Source organism: Trachurus trachurus (assembly GCF_905171665.1).
Source record: "Trachurus trachurus genome assembly, chromosome: 9".
Lineage (NCBI taxonomy): Eukaryota > Metazoa > Chordata > Actinopteri > Carangiformes > Carangidae > Trachurus > Trachurus trachurus.
In genome coordinates, this window is record NC_139895.1 from 34,424,234 (window position 1) to 34,442,482 (window position 18,249).

At 40.2% G+C, this 18,249-nt stretch overlaps 2 protein-coding genes across 2 annotated transcripts; both read left to right on the forward strand.

The window, feature by feature from the left end:
- The first annotated feature begins 1,795 nt into the window (after positions 1-1,795).
- vamp8 (vesicle-associated membrane protein 8 (endobrevin)) lies at positions 1,796-9,940 on the forward strand. Its single transcript, XM_083979268.1, has 3 exons — positions 1,796-1,964; positions 6,782-6,949; positions 7,931-9,940. The coding sequence occupies exons 1-3, from the start codon at positions 1,950-1,952 to the stop codon at positions 8,114-8,116; spliced, it is 369 nt and encodes a 122-aa protein (XP_083835394.1). The 5' UTR covers positions 1,796-1,949; the 3' UTR covers positions 8,117-9,940.
- Positions 9,941-11,098: 1,158 nt separating this feature from the next.
- LOC310991806 (vesicle-associated membrane protein 8-like) lies at positions 11,099-16,391 on the forward strand. The gene is made up of 3 exons (XM_083979738.1): positions 11,099-11,123; positions 14,028-14,183; positions 15,072-16,391. Exons 1-3 carry the CDS (start codon positions 11,112-11,114, stop codon positions 15,237-15,239), a joined length of 336 nt encoding a protein of 111 aa, XP_083835864.1. The 5' UTR covers positions 11,099-11,111; the 3' UTR covers positions 15,240-16,391.
- Positions 16,392-18,249: the final 1,858 nt, after the last annotated feature.

Here is an 18,249-nt window from a genome sequence, read left to right on the forward strand (position 1 = left end):
TCAAAAGAAATAAAAGCATTCTAAAATGCACAGTAGAGGTTTATTTCAAAACATGATGCCTTTTTTTCTGTACAATTCATATTTCCAGGAATGATGACCAGTATTTTTAGCACACGTGTTAATATAATGCCCAACAGGCAAAAGTGTTTTTTCAAATGGACATAATGGGCTACAGTATTTTTAGCTGCTTGTGATTCAGAGCGCCCTGCAGCAGCTGACAGGAAGGCAGGTAGTCGGTATTTAAGCCACGCCACCACCTCCACAGGTTGAGGCAAAACCGGTTGGTCAGGCCTGGAGCTGCTGGTTGGGTGGGACTCAGTGTGACATCATTACGTCAAGGAGCTGTGGGACAGGGAGTGATCACTCGGATGAGAAAGACGCTGACGTCCCAGGATTCATGTGGCCGTCATCAGAGGCAGCTGTTTAATTTGACTCTTTACTGATTCACATAGAAAAGTCCAAGGAATGACTGATGGTAATCCTACGGTTTCTCATGGATCAATGCACTGAAACATCTTTATCTCTCTATCTGATCACATTAGATCTATGACATAGGACAGGCTGCTGATTTAAAGATACACCGCTACTGTGTTGAGGAATGAGCTGCAGAGGACTGATGAGGCCTACGTTTCATATTGCTCATATTGGCACACTGAAAAGTGATTAATATGGAAATTAGAGAGTAATTAGTGTTATTTTCCCGAAATGAAAGTCTTCAGCCGAAGAGTGTATGATTAACCAAGTGGAACAAAATGAATGGTCATGGCCCTCAAAAACTGATCAAATTATCATCCACAAAATGATGTGCTTACCATATGATTTCTGACAGTTTGGTCAGACACACTGAAACAAAATCAGGAAGTGTAGAAAATGGTTATTGTTCCATGGCATGGTATGTCCTGTGTTTAAAGCAGGCCTTATCATGCCATGCTGTGATGGCATCAGAGAGATGGATGCGGGACATTCCTACGGAGAGTTTATCTAGGCACACTGACAGTTTTTGGTTTATGTTTTTCAATAAACTGCATTTACACTGTATTTATAGACCATACTAAACATGAGACAAGATATATAGAATTGTATACAAAAAGAAAACTGAATATAATGGCCTCATCACCTCCGAATTTACTTCTGCTGGAAACATATGATATAAAACATTTCTATAAACACTGACAAAAATGCAAAAGTTAATTTGATAATAAATCTTTTCTGTTGGAAATTTCAACTTTTGGGTAACTGTTGGTTTTTAGTTTTTGGTTCTCAGGCTTTCTTGGCACACCGTCACACGTTGCCCGTTTGTTTGACCATAAACACAAAAGATGACATAAGACTGAGTTTAGTCAAGAAGCATACAACGCATTATGAAACAGTCTGATAACTTTATCACAGTGATTCAGTCAGTAAGCACACAGCCAGCATAGTGAGAGCACCTTGCCATGACACCATCCCCAGGATACAATGTAGAGCCACAGTAAGTTGTTGCATTTAACCAAATCAAAGGAAGTGAAGATGACTGCCTTCAAAATAAAAATCGTCTCAAGGTCCGGACATATTGGATTGGATATATTCTTTAATGGAATGTAATGACAATATGAAAATATACGGACGAGTGTTTAATATTCACTAAATCGTTGAGACTTTTGACTAATTGTGTACATGCTCGTCAAGAAGCACGGGCAGCTGTTATTTTTTTTGTTATTTTGAAAATATAATCCGGAAACGGTGGTTGTTGTGGTCAACTTGACGCATGTACCGACGGAATCCAGTTCGAAGGGGGAAAAAAAAAAACTCAACCAGGAAGTTAAACAGAGGAGGAAACATATTTGCCTCGGCGGAGCATCAAACTTTCAAGTCGTTAAAAGACTTTTTTAAAGGTTTTAAATAATTGCATCAACTTTAAACTAACTTTATCCACTGGGTTCCGGTCCGAGCTCATTGTTTCCAACAACATGGACATTGATCCGGTAAGTTGGGTGATATTGGTTGGAGCTGCTGTGTTTGTTGTGTAGGAAGCCTCTCGTCGTCACCATGTTTAACGTCAGACACCCGACATGCAACAGGTGTTTTCCTCATTAAAAACATTAGTTTTGAACTGAAACAGTTAAAACAGGTGTAAAAATCAGAAAAAATAACGAATTAACTTATTCTTTTTTTCATAGTTGAGAAAGGAAGTGCCAGAACTAGCCTGAAAAATGGCCTAATGAACACGGTCTAACGTTACTGCTGCGACCCAACAGTCTACGTTCAAACTAATGTCTCTTCTCACTTTCTGGCTAATAGCTACATTCAACTTTAAGTCACATCTGACAAGACACATCTAGGCTACACGTTTTTATCCCATTTACTAAGGTATAAAACATCTGTTTCCAGCATGTATTTGTGAAGTGCGACTCCCTGCTTCACTGTCGGTTGAGCCTGGTGCCTGGAGCCAAACTCCACTTTATAATGTGTTGATTTAATGCTAACTGAACCGGCCTGAAGAGATAACGCCCAGGCATCACATCACTGCTTCATGTGTGTGTAAAAAGCCCTTCCTGTGATAAAACCGCCTGTACAACACTTAAAAAGTAAAACTCCAGCCTTCACAGCCTGAGCCCTGGGCTGCTGAGGCTCCTGTTACGTTAGCCCCAGCCCCAGCTAGTCATAGCACTTGTTATGTGATGAAGTCTTCTTTTGCTCATGTGATCTAAATAGTTTGTGAACACAATAGTGGGATAGAGCACGCACATCCAAAGTATTACAGGTGTAGGACTAACAAACAAATAGACTTCTTGAAAAGGGTGAAGTCTGCACATTGTTGTAGCTCCTCAAATGTTTACTGTAGCCTATCTAAATAGTTTGTACCTAATGTTAAACCTTAAACTCTGCTCTACACCAGGTTTGAAAACATATTTGACTCATTTTCACCTGCCAGGACTCAAGATTCCCGAAAGACTTCCATGATAAATTGAATTAAGTTACTAATGTTAGTTTAACACAGTCTTTCTTTCCGTCTTTGCTCCTTTCTCTCTCTATGAACAGCTATGTGCTCAGATTATCTGGCCCAGATCTCCTCCGACAGCCATCAGTAACAAAGGCTCGTCCACTGTCCACGTAGTCTAATGAGTATCTGTTGGAGGCCATCAGTGTGTGAAACTGTTGCTTCCTCTGCCAAACGTCTAAACACTGTGACTTTTGTGGTTTCGAAACTTCGCGTTTCTTCTCTCTGAAAGTCCGAGCTAAACCTTTCAGCTCCGGCTGAATTGTACTGCGAAAGCTAAACCAACAAACAGTGTTTTCCTGTAGCCTGCAGCATCTATCAGAGTAACTGGGCGGTTGAAACCTCAGTGTGTGCTTTCGCAGACTAGGGAAATGTCACATTTGAATAGATACGGGATGTGAGCAGTTAGGATTTCTTGTAGCCTATCAATTGAAATTAAATCTTTTTTTCTTTGCATGGCAGTCAGACATTCCCACAAGAAAGATTTGATTCAGCAGCACACTCATGTCTGAGAGAACACTTCCTTGTGTATTATCCTTTCTCCTCATGCATCGTCTACATATTTGCGCTGTGCCTCATCTGTCAACCTTTTGTTTGAGTTGTCAAGCTTTTACTCGTAGACCAGTGAATGGTTTTACTGGATGAATTCCACCTCAAGTCTTAACAACAGTTGAAGCAGTTGGAAAAATACTTTCTGTAGCCGTCAGTGTGTGAATATCTTGTATCGGTCATGTTTCTGACTCCCTCTGTCGCTGAATGGTGACACTTGATAGCTCTCAGCCATTCATCCTGCCTCACTGAACTAGCACTGGCAAAAGAGACAGGAAAAAGAGAGGAAAGCCCCGTTTATACAGCTGGCTGGTCATTTAAAGTGTAATGACACAAATTGCTGTTTGGAGGTGTGAAGTAGATGACCCCTGACAGATGGCTTTAAAGGGAAATAAAGAAAAAGAGTCATTAATGAACAGAATAAGGAGGAAAACAATGAAGGAAAAGAGATAAACAAGCAATAAAAGACAGAAACATTGGAAAGAAAGAAGGAAGGACAAGAAAGAAGGGAGGGTAAAAGGAGATGACGCAGCAGAACCTGCTCCGTTTCCTAGAGACTGCTTTGTTTACGGTCTGCTGCTGGCTTGAGGAGCTGTGGAGCGAGTGTGTGTGTGCTGCTGACTAACACACACTCCCACTACACCGTGTATAGTGTACAATATTTCTGCTCTAACGTTACACCTGTGGCTGTGTGAAATCACAGCTTATCTTCACGTCGAATGCGGACGAGCTGGAGCAGGCGTTCCCGCAAATGTAAAAACAATGGTTTGATAAGCAGTATAGGCCGGCCGGCAGCGAGTCACGTCACGTGCTCCAGCCTCAGGGACCGAAGAGAAGAGACTCTCAAAGCCACCAGCAGCTGTCTGGAAACCCTGGTGTGAGACAGATGAGGCCACAACAGACACACAAGAAACAGGAAATAAAAGACTGTGACAGAGGAAGACATGTAACAGACGATACCATGATGATATGGACATTTTAAAATTCCTTTCTAGTCATCTCAGAGTACCTCGACAGCAGGAATATTACCTCTGCTCACATTCATCATCAAGTCTAAATTCAAACACAGCGTTGAACCTGGAGGGGGTTCTCCAGTGACTAGCCTAAGTCCCGAACCTCCATGTCCAGGACTCTCAAGGGACAGATGCTCTTTGTCTTTAACTTAAACTTTATCCATCCTATATTCTCCAGTATCCAACTTAACTTAAAGGGACAACAAGGAGTTTTGGAAAAGCGAAGCGTTTTCACACTACATTTATGAGCACCGTGAAATTCTTTGACCGGCGCAAGACAGACTCATGTTTTCATTCATCAAGAATTAAAGTCAGAGGTTGGAAGACGATCACATACCGTCGTAGTTCCGACCATAAACGGAGATTCGGCGGCGTTATAGAGAGCCTAAGCGGAAGCAGGAAGTAACGGCGCCATGGGACTTCAAATCTGAAAAACTCGCCATACAAATGAACGGGTCTGAAAATTTTATTTCGTGATCCGTTTGAATTGCGCCATGAGAAAAAAATATGACCTCTACCCGTTTAAAACATCACGTTTCATGAAGAGAAATCAGCCGTTTATCATAAAACGGCAACAGAAGAATGTATTTTGTGTAAAGACGCTCCACGGACTACAGATCTGTGTCCCACAAAAAATACGTCACCAACTGACACGGGAAAGGGCGGCATTTGGAGTGTGACGTCACCTACGCGACTTGTAGTCTTTCTGCTTACAGATTCTTCTGAATTTTATTCTACAATAGTTTTACAACAAACTGCTGATTTCTCGGGATGAAACATGATGTTTTAAACAGGTAGAGGACATATTTTTTTCTCATGGCACAATTCAAACGGATCACGAAATAAAATGTTCAGTCCCGTTCATTTGAATGGCGAGTTTTTCAGAGTTGAGGTCCCATGGTGACCGTTACTTCCTGCTTCCGCTTAGGCTCTCTATTCTCATGACTCGCCACGAAACCGAAAGTAAAGAAACACTGGTCGGCTCGACCAGCATCTCCACCACCACTAATAATAACAAAATAACGATAGAGACAAAACGATATATTTATCGAAAATGGAGCCATTAACAAGTGTGGGTAGCGGAGATTCATCCACATTAACGTGAGACTTTTTTATAACCAAATAGAAACTCCTCGTTGTCCCTTTAACACACACCTCCAGTTTGTAACCCAGGCAACAAACCTGATGCCGTCATCGGAGTTACTTTTAGTGGACATCTGTGATGAGTAAGCTGGACCAAACCAAGCTGCTTAAATGAAGTTTTCAAGGTCCTGTGTTTCTTCTAAAGCTTTTAGCCACTTCATTCTGAACAAACTGGAAGCTTGAAGAGATTCAGCCCTTCATGTCCTGTTTGCATCGCTGTTGACCTGTGTTTCATTATACTTTTGATTGATTGATTGATATCTTTATTTCAATCATGTAAACGACAATGTAAAAAATAATAAAAAATAAATATATACAGATATATATACTTAACTTATCTAATCCTACCCCTTTAAATTTGACTATACTTTCTAATTGAAATCATAACACAAAACATACAATAGGCCTAATTGTTTTTTTTACATTCAGCATACCTCCTTTACAATACATGTAGCCTACCATTTCCTGCAACATTTTAATCCAGTTACCAAGCAAGCACCTTGTGGGAAGTATTTATCCAAGTACCTCTGGAGAATCATTTCTTTATGTCTCTTTTTAAACAGAATTACACTCGAAAATGTTTTTAATTTCAGTACACAGTTTTACTCCACAAATGGTAATACAGAAACTTTTCTTTTTTGTGCAAACTCTGCGAACTTTTAGATTTGACTTCTCTCTCAAAGTATAACCTTGCTCTCTTTCGTGAAACATTCTCTGAATATTTTTTGGTAGTCGATAGTTCCTGGCTTTAATACTCGAGCTGTTTTATGCTCCACCAAATCAAACAATTTTAGAGTTTTACTGACAGGTGTTCCTATTAATCTGTTCACACCATTTTTATTTTATTTATTTTTAATAATACTTTATATTATATCAGTGAAACCAGACTGAACCTTTGACAAATATCATCATCACTATTCAGAACAAGAGCTCAACAGTTTTGCTACGAACACGTCCAAAATTCCAAATGATGGTTATTTTGTCAGCTAAATAACACTGACTATTGACTATTCATAATCTCCTGCTAAGATTAGGTTTTGACATGTCATCTATTTTGCTCCATGACTCATTTTCTGAAATGACTTGTCTGTCCCAGGAGCGGGGTGAAGGAGCAGAAGCACCAGAGTCCAAGGACAAGGTGCAGGCCTTGAAGGACCAGGTGGACGGAGTGAAAAACATCATGACACAGAATGTGGACCGCATCCTGGCCCGAGGAGAGAGACTGGACGACCTCATGGGCAAATCAGAGGACCTGCAAGCAGGGGTCAGTCTAACCACTGGAGCGTATTCTTTTACTCTGAGCTTAACAGTGATTCTCAACGTGGCGTCCGGAGACCCCTTGGGGTCCTTGAGAGATCTGAAGGGGGTTAAAATTTACCACTTTTTTCTGGAAGTTTTTTTTTTTTTTTTTTTTTTACCACTTTTTCTAGATTTTTTTTTACTTTTTTGTTTTAGAAATTTTACCACTTTTTTCTAGAAAAGTTTTACTTTTTTATTTTTAATTTGAACATTTTTTTACGAGAAATTTCACCACTTTTTTTTAAAGAAAATGTTTTACTTTTTTTTGAGAATTTTTACCACTTCTTCCTAGAAATGTTTAAATGTTTTTGGAGAAATTGGACCACTTTTTTCCAGAAATTTCTCTATAATATTTCCAAAAATTCATTGGCCCTAATTTAAAAGTATAAAAAAGTAATGTTCTTCAGTCTCAGAACAAATATTTGTGTATTTCTGGTGTTTACTTCTAAATTTGGTCCAATGGGGGTCCGTGGTCTAATTTGTGTCAATTTAGGGGTCCTTGATGTATAAAAGGTTGAGAACCACTGCTTTATAATATGTCAAACTGTCTATCATGGATAATGGACTATTATCTGCGTGCTGTCTTCAGTCCATTCATTCTGTGTCTGTGTCCGAAATCACTCACTACTCACCATATAATGGAATATATAATGATTTGCCACTTTGTAGGGCTGTCTGAGTGTATAGTGAGAATTAATATGCCCTATAGTGGGCTCATAGTATCCTACAATGCAACGGGAAAAGTAGCATACAATGGATGGTCACTAACCAATCGATATATACCATAATGCATTGCCGCTGCGCATCGCAGTCATGATCATGGTCGACATTGATCTGGAATTCCCTACATAGTGAGTAGTGAATGAGTGAGTGGTTTCAGACACAGCCTGTGTCATTCCTCATATTAACACCCCCCCCCCCCCCTTTACTCCCCGTCCTGCCTCAGGCTCAGAACTTCAAACAGACGTCTCAGAAAGTGGCTCGCACCTACTGGTGGAAGAACGTCAAGCTGGTGGTGGTCATCGTGGTGGTGGTCCTCATCATCATCCTCATCATCATCCTGCTGGCCACCGGAGTCATCCCCACCAGCTCTCCCTTACCTCCTATCACCCCTCCCACCCCCAAGCCATAAAGACACATGCACACACATGCACATAACTTAAAGAAGGAAATCATAAACAAACGCACCCCTATTGCACAATATACAAAGTAATATATAGACTGGAGTAAATCGCTGCTGTCTGGTGAAACCTCTCTCTACTTACCGGTAACTTTCCTGCTGATATTGCAATTGAAGGAGTTGATTCTTTTGGTTTTAGGAACTTCAATGACACATAGAGCCACACTGAAGAGAGTTGTCTGTAAGGTCTGAGGTCTTCACCCGACAGCAGGAGAAACACTCGCCACCGTTCTGAAAGGACGCTCCATAACACCACCGTCAGCACTTTGTCCGACTGGTTCGCCACCAACTGTTGTTTCATCCCGGGAAAGAGGAAGTCACTTTAATATGCGTGGTTGGAAAGTTTGAATAACGTGGATTCCTCCCGTCTCTGTCTAGATATCCTGATTGAGGCTTGTGTGCACTACAAAGGCCGGTTGGTGTAGTTTAATAGATGAAAACAATGGAGTGAAATTGTTGACAAATGGAGAAATCCACCAAGCACAAATCTGTAACATTTTTTTAGGTCATGATATATTTAAAAAGTCTGAGCTGTAGGCCATGGATATGTGTATGTTACCATTTGGGGACTCTTTACTTTTAAAGTGCTTCCAGCTTCTTTGTATTCGCACATCTAGAAAAAAAGATAGTTTATTGAATGTATACAAGCTGCACTGCTTTAAGTTCTTCAGCATTGTAACTCATGTTTGAGATGTTCCTATTCTGTCCTTAGTCCACTGTTGAAGTTACAGAACAGTTCTGATGCACAAAGGAGAAATCATCATCATTTAACTGTGAAATATTTAGAAATGTGTTAGGATACAGAATAGCAGCAGTGTCAGAGTGTAATTTGAACATGAAGACGAGGCTGTGAGTTGAAAGCAGTGCAGTGTGTGTGCTCCTGATTGTAGATTTGTACATTAGTGCTGTGCAGTATCATCAGCCTTTTATTACTGGCCAGGTTAGTTGTTTTCCTCTCCCTCCACGTCTGGACTCTAGAGATACTGCAGTTTAAAGTGCTACTAAAGAGAAAGCTCCAGGGTGAGCTGGTGAAGGCCTGCTCAAGTGTTGGAGGATCAGGCTCCTCCAGCCGGCCAGCTGAGAGAGACAATTTACAGTCCCTCCGTTGGCTCCCCCTGCTGGGCCCATCTCACAGCTGCCCACAGTATGATAAAAAAAAAAAAAAAAAACATTTTTCACATCATAACTCTCATGTGTCACACCTCTCCTCTGCTTCTACTGCCACAGTAGCAGTTCAGCTCCAAAGGGGTCAAAATGTTCCCATTATCATCTGTATATAGTCAACATCTTCTAACCTCTGTATATTTGCAACAGCCTGTATCTGTCTATCATTAGAGGGTATTTATTTAATGCTTTATGTTACTCATTCTTTTCTTTCTTTTTTTTTAATCTAAAATGGGCCAATGAAAGCTCTATGTGATTTCTGTATAAACAAATACTCTGGACTAATTATTAATCATAATGTAACTGATGTGATACAGTTCTATTGCTCTACAATCATTTTCTAGAGGTAGGTGTAAAAGGGAGGCTGTGTAGGAACAAGTTCTTCCATGTTGTTTTTTCTGTGCTTCGGGACACGGCAGTCCTCCTCTGACTGACACTGGCCTGATAGATGCTGTGTGAGACCACCATCATGTCTCCTCACTGACTCCAGCTGCAGCAGGTCTCTCACCAGTCAAGGCTTTTTACAGTGTCATTAACTGAAGGTCTGGGACTGATGACGTGCAGCATTGAAAGGTTTTAGTGTACTGATATGAAATAAATAAATAGTATTTACTCCGGCTCCTGTGTCATGATTTCTCCTCCAGTGCTGTTTTAAGATTTGCCACAAGGTGGCGCAGACGGTCTGACTTTTATTTTTTACAGGTCTAATGAGTACACACACACACACACACACAGCTGAGCAGTGGACAAACTACTTCTTCTGACTCTGAAAAACACCAGCTCCCACCTCTTCAGAAGGACGCCCAGCACTGAAGCAGGGGCGTGTCTACAGGTGGGCTAGGGTGGCCATTGACCATCCGAAAATAAGCCTTGCCCACCCAGAAGAATCATCCACCCATCCAACGGAAACTCTAAAAAAAAAAGCCACTTTAAAGCAAATTCTTTAGCATAGCGTATTGAAGATCAAAAATTTGCTGGCAAGTTTTCCTCTTTACTTCATCATACAAATGTTTCTCATAAAATCTAAGATTTCAAATAATCCCAAGTACGGCCCATTATCCAAAAACAGTGCATCCTAATCTTCAATCAAAGCATACCTGCCTTTTAGAAGACTCATTATTCCTCTGCTTCCCAGGAAGTACGCTGGTACACATGGAAATAAACAATATGACAATAAAACATGAGAAATGAAAAGGTGCAGAGAATGTCTGCAGACAAAGAGTCACACTGACATGAGTAAAAGGAAACCCAATGGGAAAACACCCATTCTGTTTCCTACCTGTAATTCTGAGTCATATTTTTCAGGAATTTTGGGTGCTGACCAAATCTCCCAGCCACACTGAATAAACACTAAGACGACTGGTTCGACTTATTCTGTAGATGCTCTGAATATTGTGGTGAAAGAAGCTTATTTAGGTCATGCATGTAGAGTGACACGAGGTTAGCACTGTGGCTAACCCCAGTGGAGTAATAGACACGTATGAACATAAACACTCCCCATTATGAAAAATTGTTTTTTTCCGCTCTTCATGAGAACAGGTTCATAAGGTGCATAGGTTTTCCTGCTTTTGAAGTTGACTTTGGCCAAGTTCCTGTTTAAACAGGTCAGTCAGCTTTCAGGCCAATGGACTGTCAGTTATGAAGATAGAGGCAGTTGATTGGATGAGTTAGAAAATAAAATCTGCTGACTAACTCAGTAAGTTTCACCCACTAATGTGCATCACCAGTAACTACTGTATGCTTCTGTTCTTCCAGGAACTACTGTTTAAACACAAGAGGAGACATGGCAGACATGGTAAGTGGATATCAGCCTCACTTTCATAATGACTAATGATTTACTATAGAAGCTGGAGAGATAAAGATAAATGTTTTTTTACTGTGATGTAGGCTACTGTCTGTTTTATCATATCACAATCCAGATAAACAAAAGACGGATCGTCAGTAAATGTATTTACTTAAGATTGGGTTGAGTAAAACTGAGACTTGGGAGTGGCAGTCATTTTCAAAAACAATGCAGACATGATGAATATTTGTGTAGCGCTGATACAGAGTCATTCAGTCTAATGACCTCAGTTTAACAAGACTCAAAACTAAACCTGGGTGGCAGTAGAAGCAGAAGAAGAGAAGATAATTATGATAAAGATCATATCATATTTTAAAATAAGAACCCACTGTGGCCTCTCTTTCTACAACTATTACTGAATCAAGTCAAGATGCTCAGTGCTTCTTTTGCGCCATCGGCCTGTTTCCTGTTCTTGAGATGCCGGCTTCCTCTTGCAGCTCACAGGGCAACGGTCAAGTGAGAACCCTGTCAGGATATGAATTATTCTGAGGTCACTCTCTAGATGTCCTGCTCCAGGGTTGTTACCAGTCTGTGGTTACTCTCACGCTGTTTAGACCATTTTCCCTCAGAGAAAACAGATGTTACTGTGAAGTTCATGTTGAAAAGCTGTTCGCTGGACACCACACTGTTTATGTCTTACATCCTTCTTCTGCTCGGTTTGTCTTCATCTAAGCCCTATAACTTTCATTCAGTTCCATTATGAGTTAAATAGATCAATACATTTTTTTTTTTTTAACTTAGATTTTTTTTTCAAAGTCTAGGTATAAAGATCGATCGCATATCAGATTGATCATGTACAACTATGTAATGTATTGCCTTTGCCATACCCAGAGACATGCAGCTGCCATGGATACAGTTCTGGCTTTGTATACCTACTGGTATTTATAAAGAATTAAAAGTAACCATGCTCAAGTTTAAAGTTTGAATCAGTGATGACGAGTTTCTATGAGTTTGTAACTTGTGTAGGACGGATGCAAGTGGTAGAACAATTATTAAGTTAACATAATTTTTTCTTTACCTAGGCCGGCACATTTTCATCCAAAAATGTAATTACACATACATTTTTTTGTTATATTTTATTATAGTTTTTCAATGTATAGACAGGTCAACAGGTAGTAGCCTACAACAAGAGAAAAATAAAAAATTAAAGGTTAGCAACATACTTACACATAGGTTTTATCAGCAAAATGTTCTCAAACTGTGTCATCACTTCCTCCTCAACTGATATATCAGAGTTTTCAGCTGCCTCAGTCCTCTTTTCTCTCTTCACCTCTTTTCAACTCTCCGGCAGGTACTTCTATCACCTGTGGTGTTTACATACAAACTGATAGTTCCTAGACCTGAGCTTTCATCTTCAGTGCTTCAACTTCACATGACACATTATTAAGTGAATTAGTGTCTCAATACAAAGTAATCAAGAAAACATTTAACACCTCAGGATGTTTATTAATGACGACTGTTTACAAAATGAATACTTCATCTGAAAAAGGTTGTGATGGAGTAATAAGGACAAAATAATGTAGACGACTGTAAATGTGAAGTGATACAAAATGTAAATACTGCAGTATGATAAAAGCATAAACCTTTGTAAATGCACTTACAGCTAACGGTAACACAACAATAAGGGTCGCTTAATTAAAGCAGAAGTAAGCGATATTTTTGTGTTACGTACATAATATAAGTCTTAAATAGTTATATCTTCCGACAGCAATCACTTACATAGAGTGTTTGGACCGAAACACGGGTCTGTCAGTCACTCTGCTCTGCTCTGAGGAGAAAACTTTTCTCGTATCCTACAAGTTTTATCCAATGAGGAGAGAGAACGGCATGAAGGGCTGTGTGTGCAGCCAAGGGATGCGTGTGAATGTGGTGACGTAGGGATGAGGACCAATAGATCCATGACGAGGGCGGGGGCTGCTAACTCCATCGGCTGACAAGAAGTTATGGTGCGTTCAAGGCAACCCGTAACTCGTGTTTTTCCGACCTGTGAAGTTGTACCAGTTAGATTTGATACGAGTTCACGGGTCTGAAGTTACGAGTGGCCGTTATAGTGACTTTCACAGGTAAAACAGGTCGGAAAAACACGAGTGGGTTGCCTGGAACGCTACAAAGTCGTAAGTCGTGACTTGAAGCTGTAATTTACGGTTTCAAAAGCCTGCCTGGAACGCAGCATTAGCCAAAACGACCGGATCGCTTACTTCTGCTTTAACTTTAGTTAGTACATTGTTAAGCATTAATATATAAACTAATGTGTTAATTAATGCTGAGTAATGCATACATAATGATAACTAATTACATAATCCAACTTTTATTATTACTTAATAATTTATTAACTAACTTTGAGTAGTAAACATTAATTAACTGCTTACTAATAGGCTACATTGATTAATGTGTTTCCTAATCCTAATTAGTGATTGTTAATATATGTGTAAACAGTTAATTAATGCTTAATAATGTACTAACTAACATTAATTAAAGCAGAAGTAAGTGGAATGTTTGTGTTAATATAAGTCTTAATAGTTCTATCTTCCGACAGCAATCACTTCTATAGAGTGTTTGGTCTGAAACACGGGTCTGTCAGTCACTCTGCTCTGCTGTAAGCCGAGGAGAAAACTTTCCTTGTATCCTACAACCTTTATCCAATGAGGAGAGAGAACGGCATAAAGGGGCGGCCCTCTCTGTGTGTGCAGCCAAGGGATGCACGTGAATGTGGTGATGTAGGGACGAGGGCGGGGACTGCTAACTCCATCGGCTGACAAGAAGTTAGCCAAAACCACCGGATCGCTTATACTTCTGCTTTAAGGGACCCTCAATGTGAAGTGTTACCCAGCTAACATATAATAACACTGTTACCAGGAGGCAGCAGAGCCGGCACCACAGAGCAGGACACGGGACCTGAAGGATGAGATAGAAGGAATCACAGAGGTGATGAAGGAGAATGTTGACAAAATACTTCAACGTGAGGAAGGGTTGGACAAGCTCTCCGACAGGGCACGGGAAATGACAGATGAGGCAAGTCCCCAGCAGTTTGTGCTTTTACTATTGTAAAATACATATGTTTTTTGAAAAATTGGGTTGTATTGTGCAGTTTCACTGAGATGACTTTGGTGTCCATGTTCCTCAAGTAAACCAGCAGAAAAGACCAGTAGAAGCAGAGCAGCACATAACTGTAGAACAGACATGGGCAAACTATTCCTTAAAGGCCTGTGTGTGGCTGCAGGTTCTTGTTCCAATCAAGTAAAAGCACAGTTTGACCAATCAACTGTCTGCAGACTGAGATAATAATAATAATAATAATAATAATAATAATAATAATAATAATAATAATAATAATAATAATAATAATAATAATAATAACTTTATTTATATAACGCTATTCATAAAACAACATCAACCAATTAAAAACAATATTAATCAAGAACGATCAAAAGGCAATAAAACAGTGTGATAAGCAATAAAACAATAGCAATCATACAAGTAAAAGTTAGCCTGAGTTAATGCCAAGTTCAATTGTGTTTTAAAAAACATTAAGAGAAGTTGCATTCTCAGATCACTAACTATATGCTTTATCAAAAGGAAAGTTTTAAGTCTACTCTTGATGATCAGTTGATTAAATGAGTCAGATCTGTTGTGCAGCCACACCAGACCTTTGTGGAATAAGTTGCCCTGACATAGAAGAATCTGCAGTTCCTTAGGTGAATCATCATAACAACCTTGTGAGTTTCAGATGCGTATCCATGGGCTGTAATGCTCGGCGTCAGTGACACACACTACCTGTTATTCTTGTTTGTTCATTCCGGGAAATGTTTCTCTTTCGTGAGATGGGGATCTCAGAAAAAGCTGTCAGGAATATACAAAGTGTTATTTTAAATAGATTGTCTCATATCTCTTCCCGCTCAGGCTCAACGCTTCAAGCACTCGTCTCGAAATGTGAGTCGGACCTACTGGTGGAAAAACGTCAAACTGATTGTGGTCATTGTGGTGGTCGTCCTCATCGTCACCCTCATCATCATCCTGCTGGCCACCGGAGTCATTCCTATTCAAGCTGCTGACACTCCCAAGCCATAACTTGACAAAAAAAACACACACACAGTGGGTTAATATACACAAAACTTTATGCATACAGGGCAGTAATACCTGGACAAATACAGTGTGTAAATACAAGGGCAGAGGACAAGAGGGAATGAAATGTATTGACTTAATCATGACTTGATAGCAAGTATTTTTAATTTATCTTAAATTTGATCATCATTGTTCATTCTTCAATCATTGTTATAGAGTACCAAGACAGGATATTTTGGGGGGGGGAAAGAATGCAACAATCTTGACAGTGTGTGTGTGTGATGTCATCTGAAAAGAGCCACAGAACCAAATACTTTCACCACAGGGTATATATTATTTAACAAACAGTGGAGATGGAAGTAAAACAGCAACCAAGCTCAAGATTATGCAAAGATGTCTTAAAACCTGGCCTGAGGCAGAAACAAATCAAACATGGCATCTGAAAAAAAAAAAATCTGAAAAACATTTGGTATCACTAGTCTGTGTTGAAGTTGGTGTTAAATTAACTGTAAGAACACAGCACAAAACCACGAGCCACTGACCAATATAGCAGAGGGGCTGATTTTAAACCATTTGTACAGAGCACTCAGCATCTATTTAAATCTATTTTTATATCAAATGGTTTAAAGGGGACATATTATGGAAATATCACTTTTTGAAGGCTCTTTAACATATATTTGGGTGTTTGTCTTGCCTTCTGGCCCACAAAATGTGAGAATTGACAAAAAAAAATCTGTAATTTTCAGGCTCCCTAAATTGAGGTCCACCTTTTTTTACGAGCTGTTCCCTCAGTTGTCTTGCATATACCACCCCTACCTGGTACCAGTAGATGGGGTGCAAGCAGTGGCTCATTTGCATTTAAAGGGACAGGCACTGAAACCAGCCGTTCTGAACAGGGCTGTTTTGAGAGGATGAAAAGAGCTGTGACGTTTAATCCTTGGGGTATTTTGACCAAAGCATGTCACAGACATGTCTTTAAGACACCTGGGAACTATTTTAATTTGTGGAAAGGGGGCAGAATATGTCTCCTTTAATGGTTAAATGTTCACACTGCTTGTTTTTTTTAATACTGTAATCAGCTGTCAGTGTAATGGGATGTTCACACTCATACATCCTCTTTAAATATACAAATGTATCTAAATAAAACACACAGTCTGATTTGGGCCATATAACCACATAGCTATACTGGGGAACCCATAGATGGGTTGTAGAAATAAAGACAGTATTCCTGCTAATGTGAAACTGGATTTCACTGAGGAGCTGACTGACTGTCGGAAAACAGGAACGGCTGTTTGGGGGCACAAGAGCCATCATGTCCAGGGGTCAGAGTCAGCTGTGAAGAGTCTGTTCCCACACTTCTACTGTCAGAGGATCAGGCTCCTCCAGCCGACCAGCTGAGAGGTATCAGTTACAGCCCCCATGCCCCCCCCCCCCCCCCCCCCCCCCCCTGCTGGGCCCATGTTAACCAATAGGTTTCCACATGCACGGCTCATAACTTGAGTGAATGTTATTTCTTTTCAATCCAAAATACTCAAATGAAAGCTGCATGTGATTTCTGTACATTTTTCCATGTGGATTTGGGGCCCACTTTAACACCAGCCCCACTGCCCAGTCACACACTGAGCCAGAGCCACGGCTGCATCAGGTCTGTGTGCCTGTGTCTGGTTCAGAGGTGCCTTATTTTCAGTCTCATAGTTCTAATAGTCAGAACAAGCAGGAGAGGTGAGATTAACTGGTGGTGTGCAAAGTGTGTAGACATTTACCCAAGAAGACTCAAAACTGTAACTGCTGTGAAAAGTAGCAGGTTATACTTTTGTAAAATGAAAACTTCAGTTGTTGCGTTATGATGAATTTGCCATTCTCCTTTGTCATTATTGGTAATCGAGTGTGGATCAATGGGTTAACATTTAATAATTGTAATCTGATGAATTAAACAATAGGTGCAAACATGGAGGGGTTTGAATACATTTTGAAATCGATTGATAGTATTTTTTAAGCATTTGCTGTTTGTTCAGTTGCCACAAGATGGAGATAGAGAGGCTGACTGATTTGTGAAATAGGTAAATAAGAAAGAGGGAATTCCCCAAAGCTTCCACACCCATTAACACCAGTGACTTTGATAAAGAGCTTCATTTCACACAGTCTCACAAAGTATCACTTTCTTTTTGTCTTTGGGGGTTTTTTTACACAGGAAACCACAGCCGAGCAATATAGCAGAGGAAAAATTGACATTTTGAAATATTGCAATCACTTCAGACGAACGCATTCGACCGAGCAAACGGCACGACAAAAGTGGGTCATAGTAGTTTGAATACTGTGGAGAATGTGCTAAGACAAACAGAATCAACAACAAATCAAAGGCAGCTGGTGAGGCCAGCAGCCAGCATCCCTTCACTCCACAAAGATCAAAAATAACTTTGAATATGCCAACCAAAGCTCTCATACTGAAACTCAAACTGGATTCAGACCAAACATCCTGCAGAAGAGTGGCAATACTAAACAAAACAGGCGAAGAACTAACATGCAGAGACTGTTGAACAGGTCACAACAGGTTCACCTCCACTGTTGACTCAACTACAGCATATCTCTATCCAATCAGTGTAAATGTGCTGTTTTGTCAACAAATGGAGACTTAACTATCAAGGTTTTTTCCTCCATGACAGAAGTCCACACACACAAGCACATACACACACACACACACACACACACACACACACACACACACACACACACACACACACACACACACACACACACACACACACACACCAAAAGATAAATAAATAATCCACTGAAAGCCCATTTGTTACTGGTGGAATGATGGACAGTGTTGTAGTCATGCGGATGTGAGTCTGCCGTCCGTAGACTGCTAGACAATGATCCAAAGGGAGGCTGGTCAGAGTACTGAATATGGCCTTTGTGTCTGTGAAGCTTTTTCCCAGAAGACAGCCTTTGTTGACCGGGACTCTGACCTCAGCAGCTCTGACCTGGCAAAATCTTGTGCTGCCTCGGTACA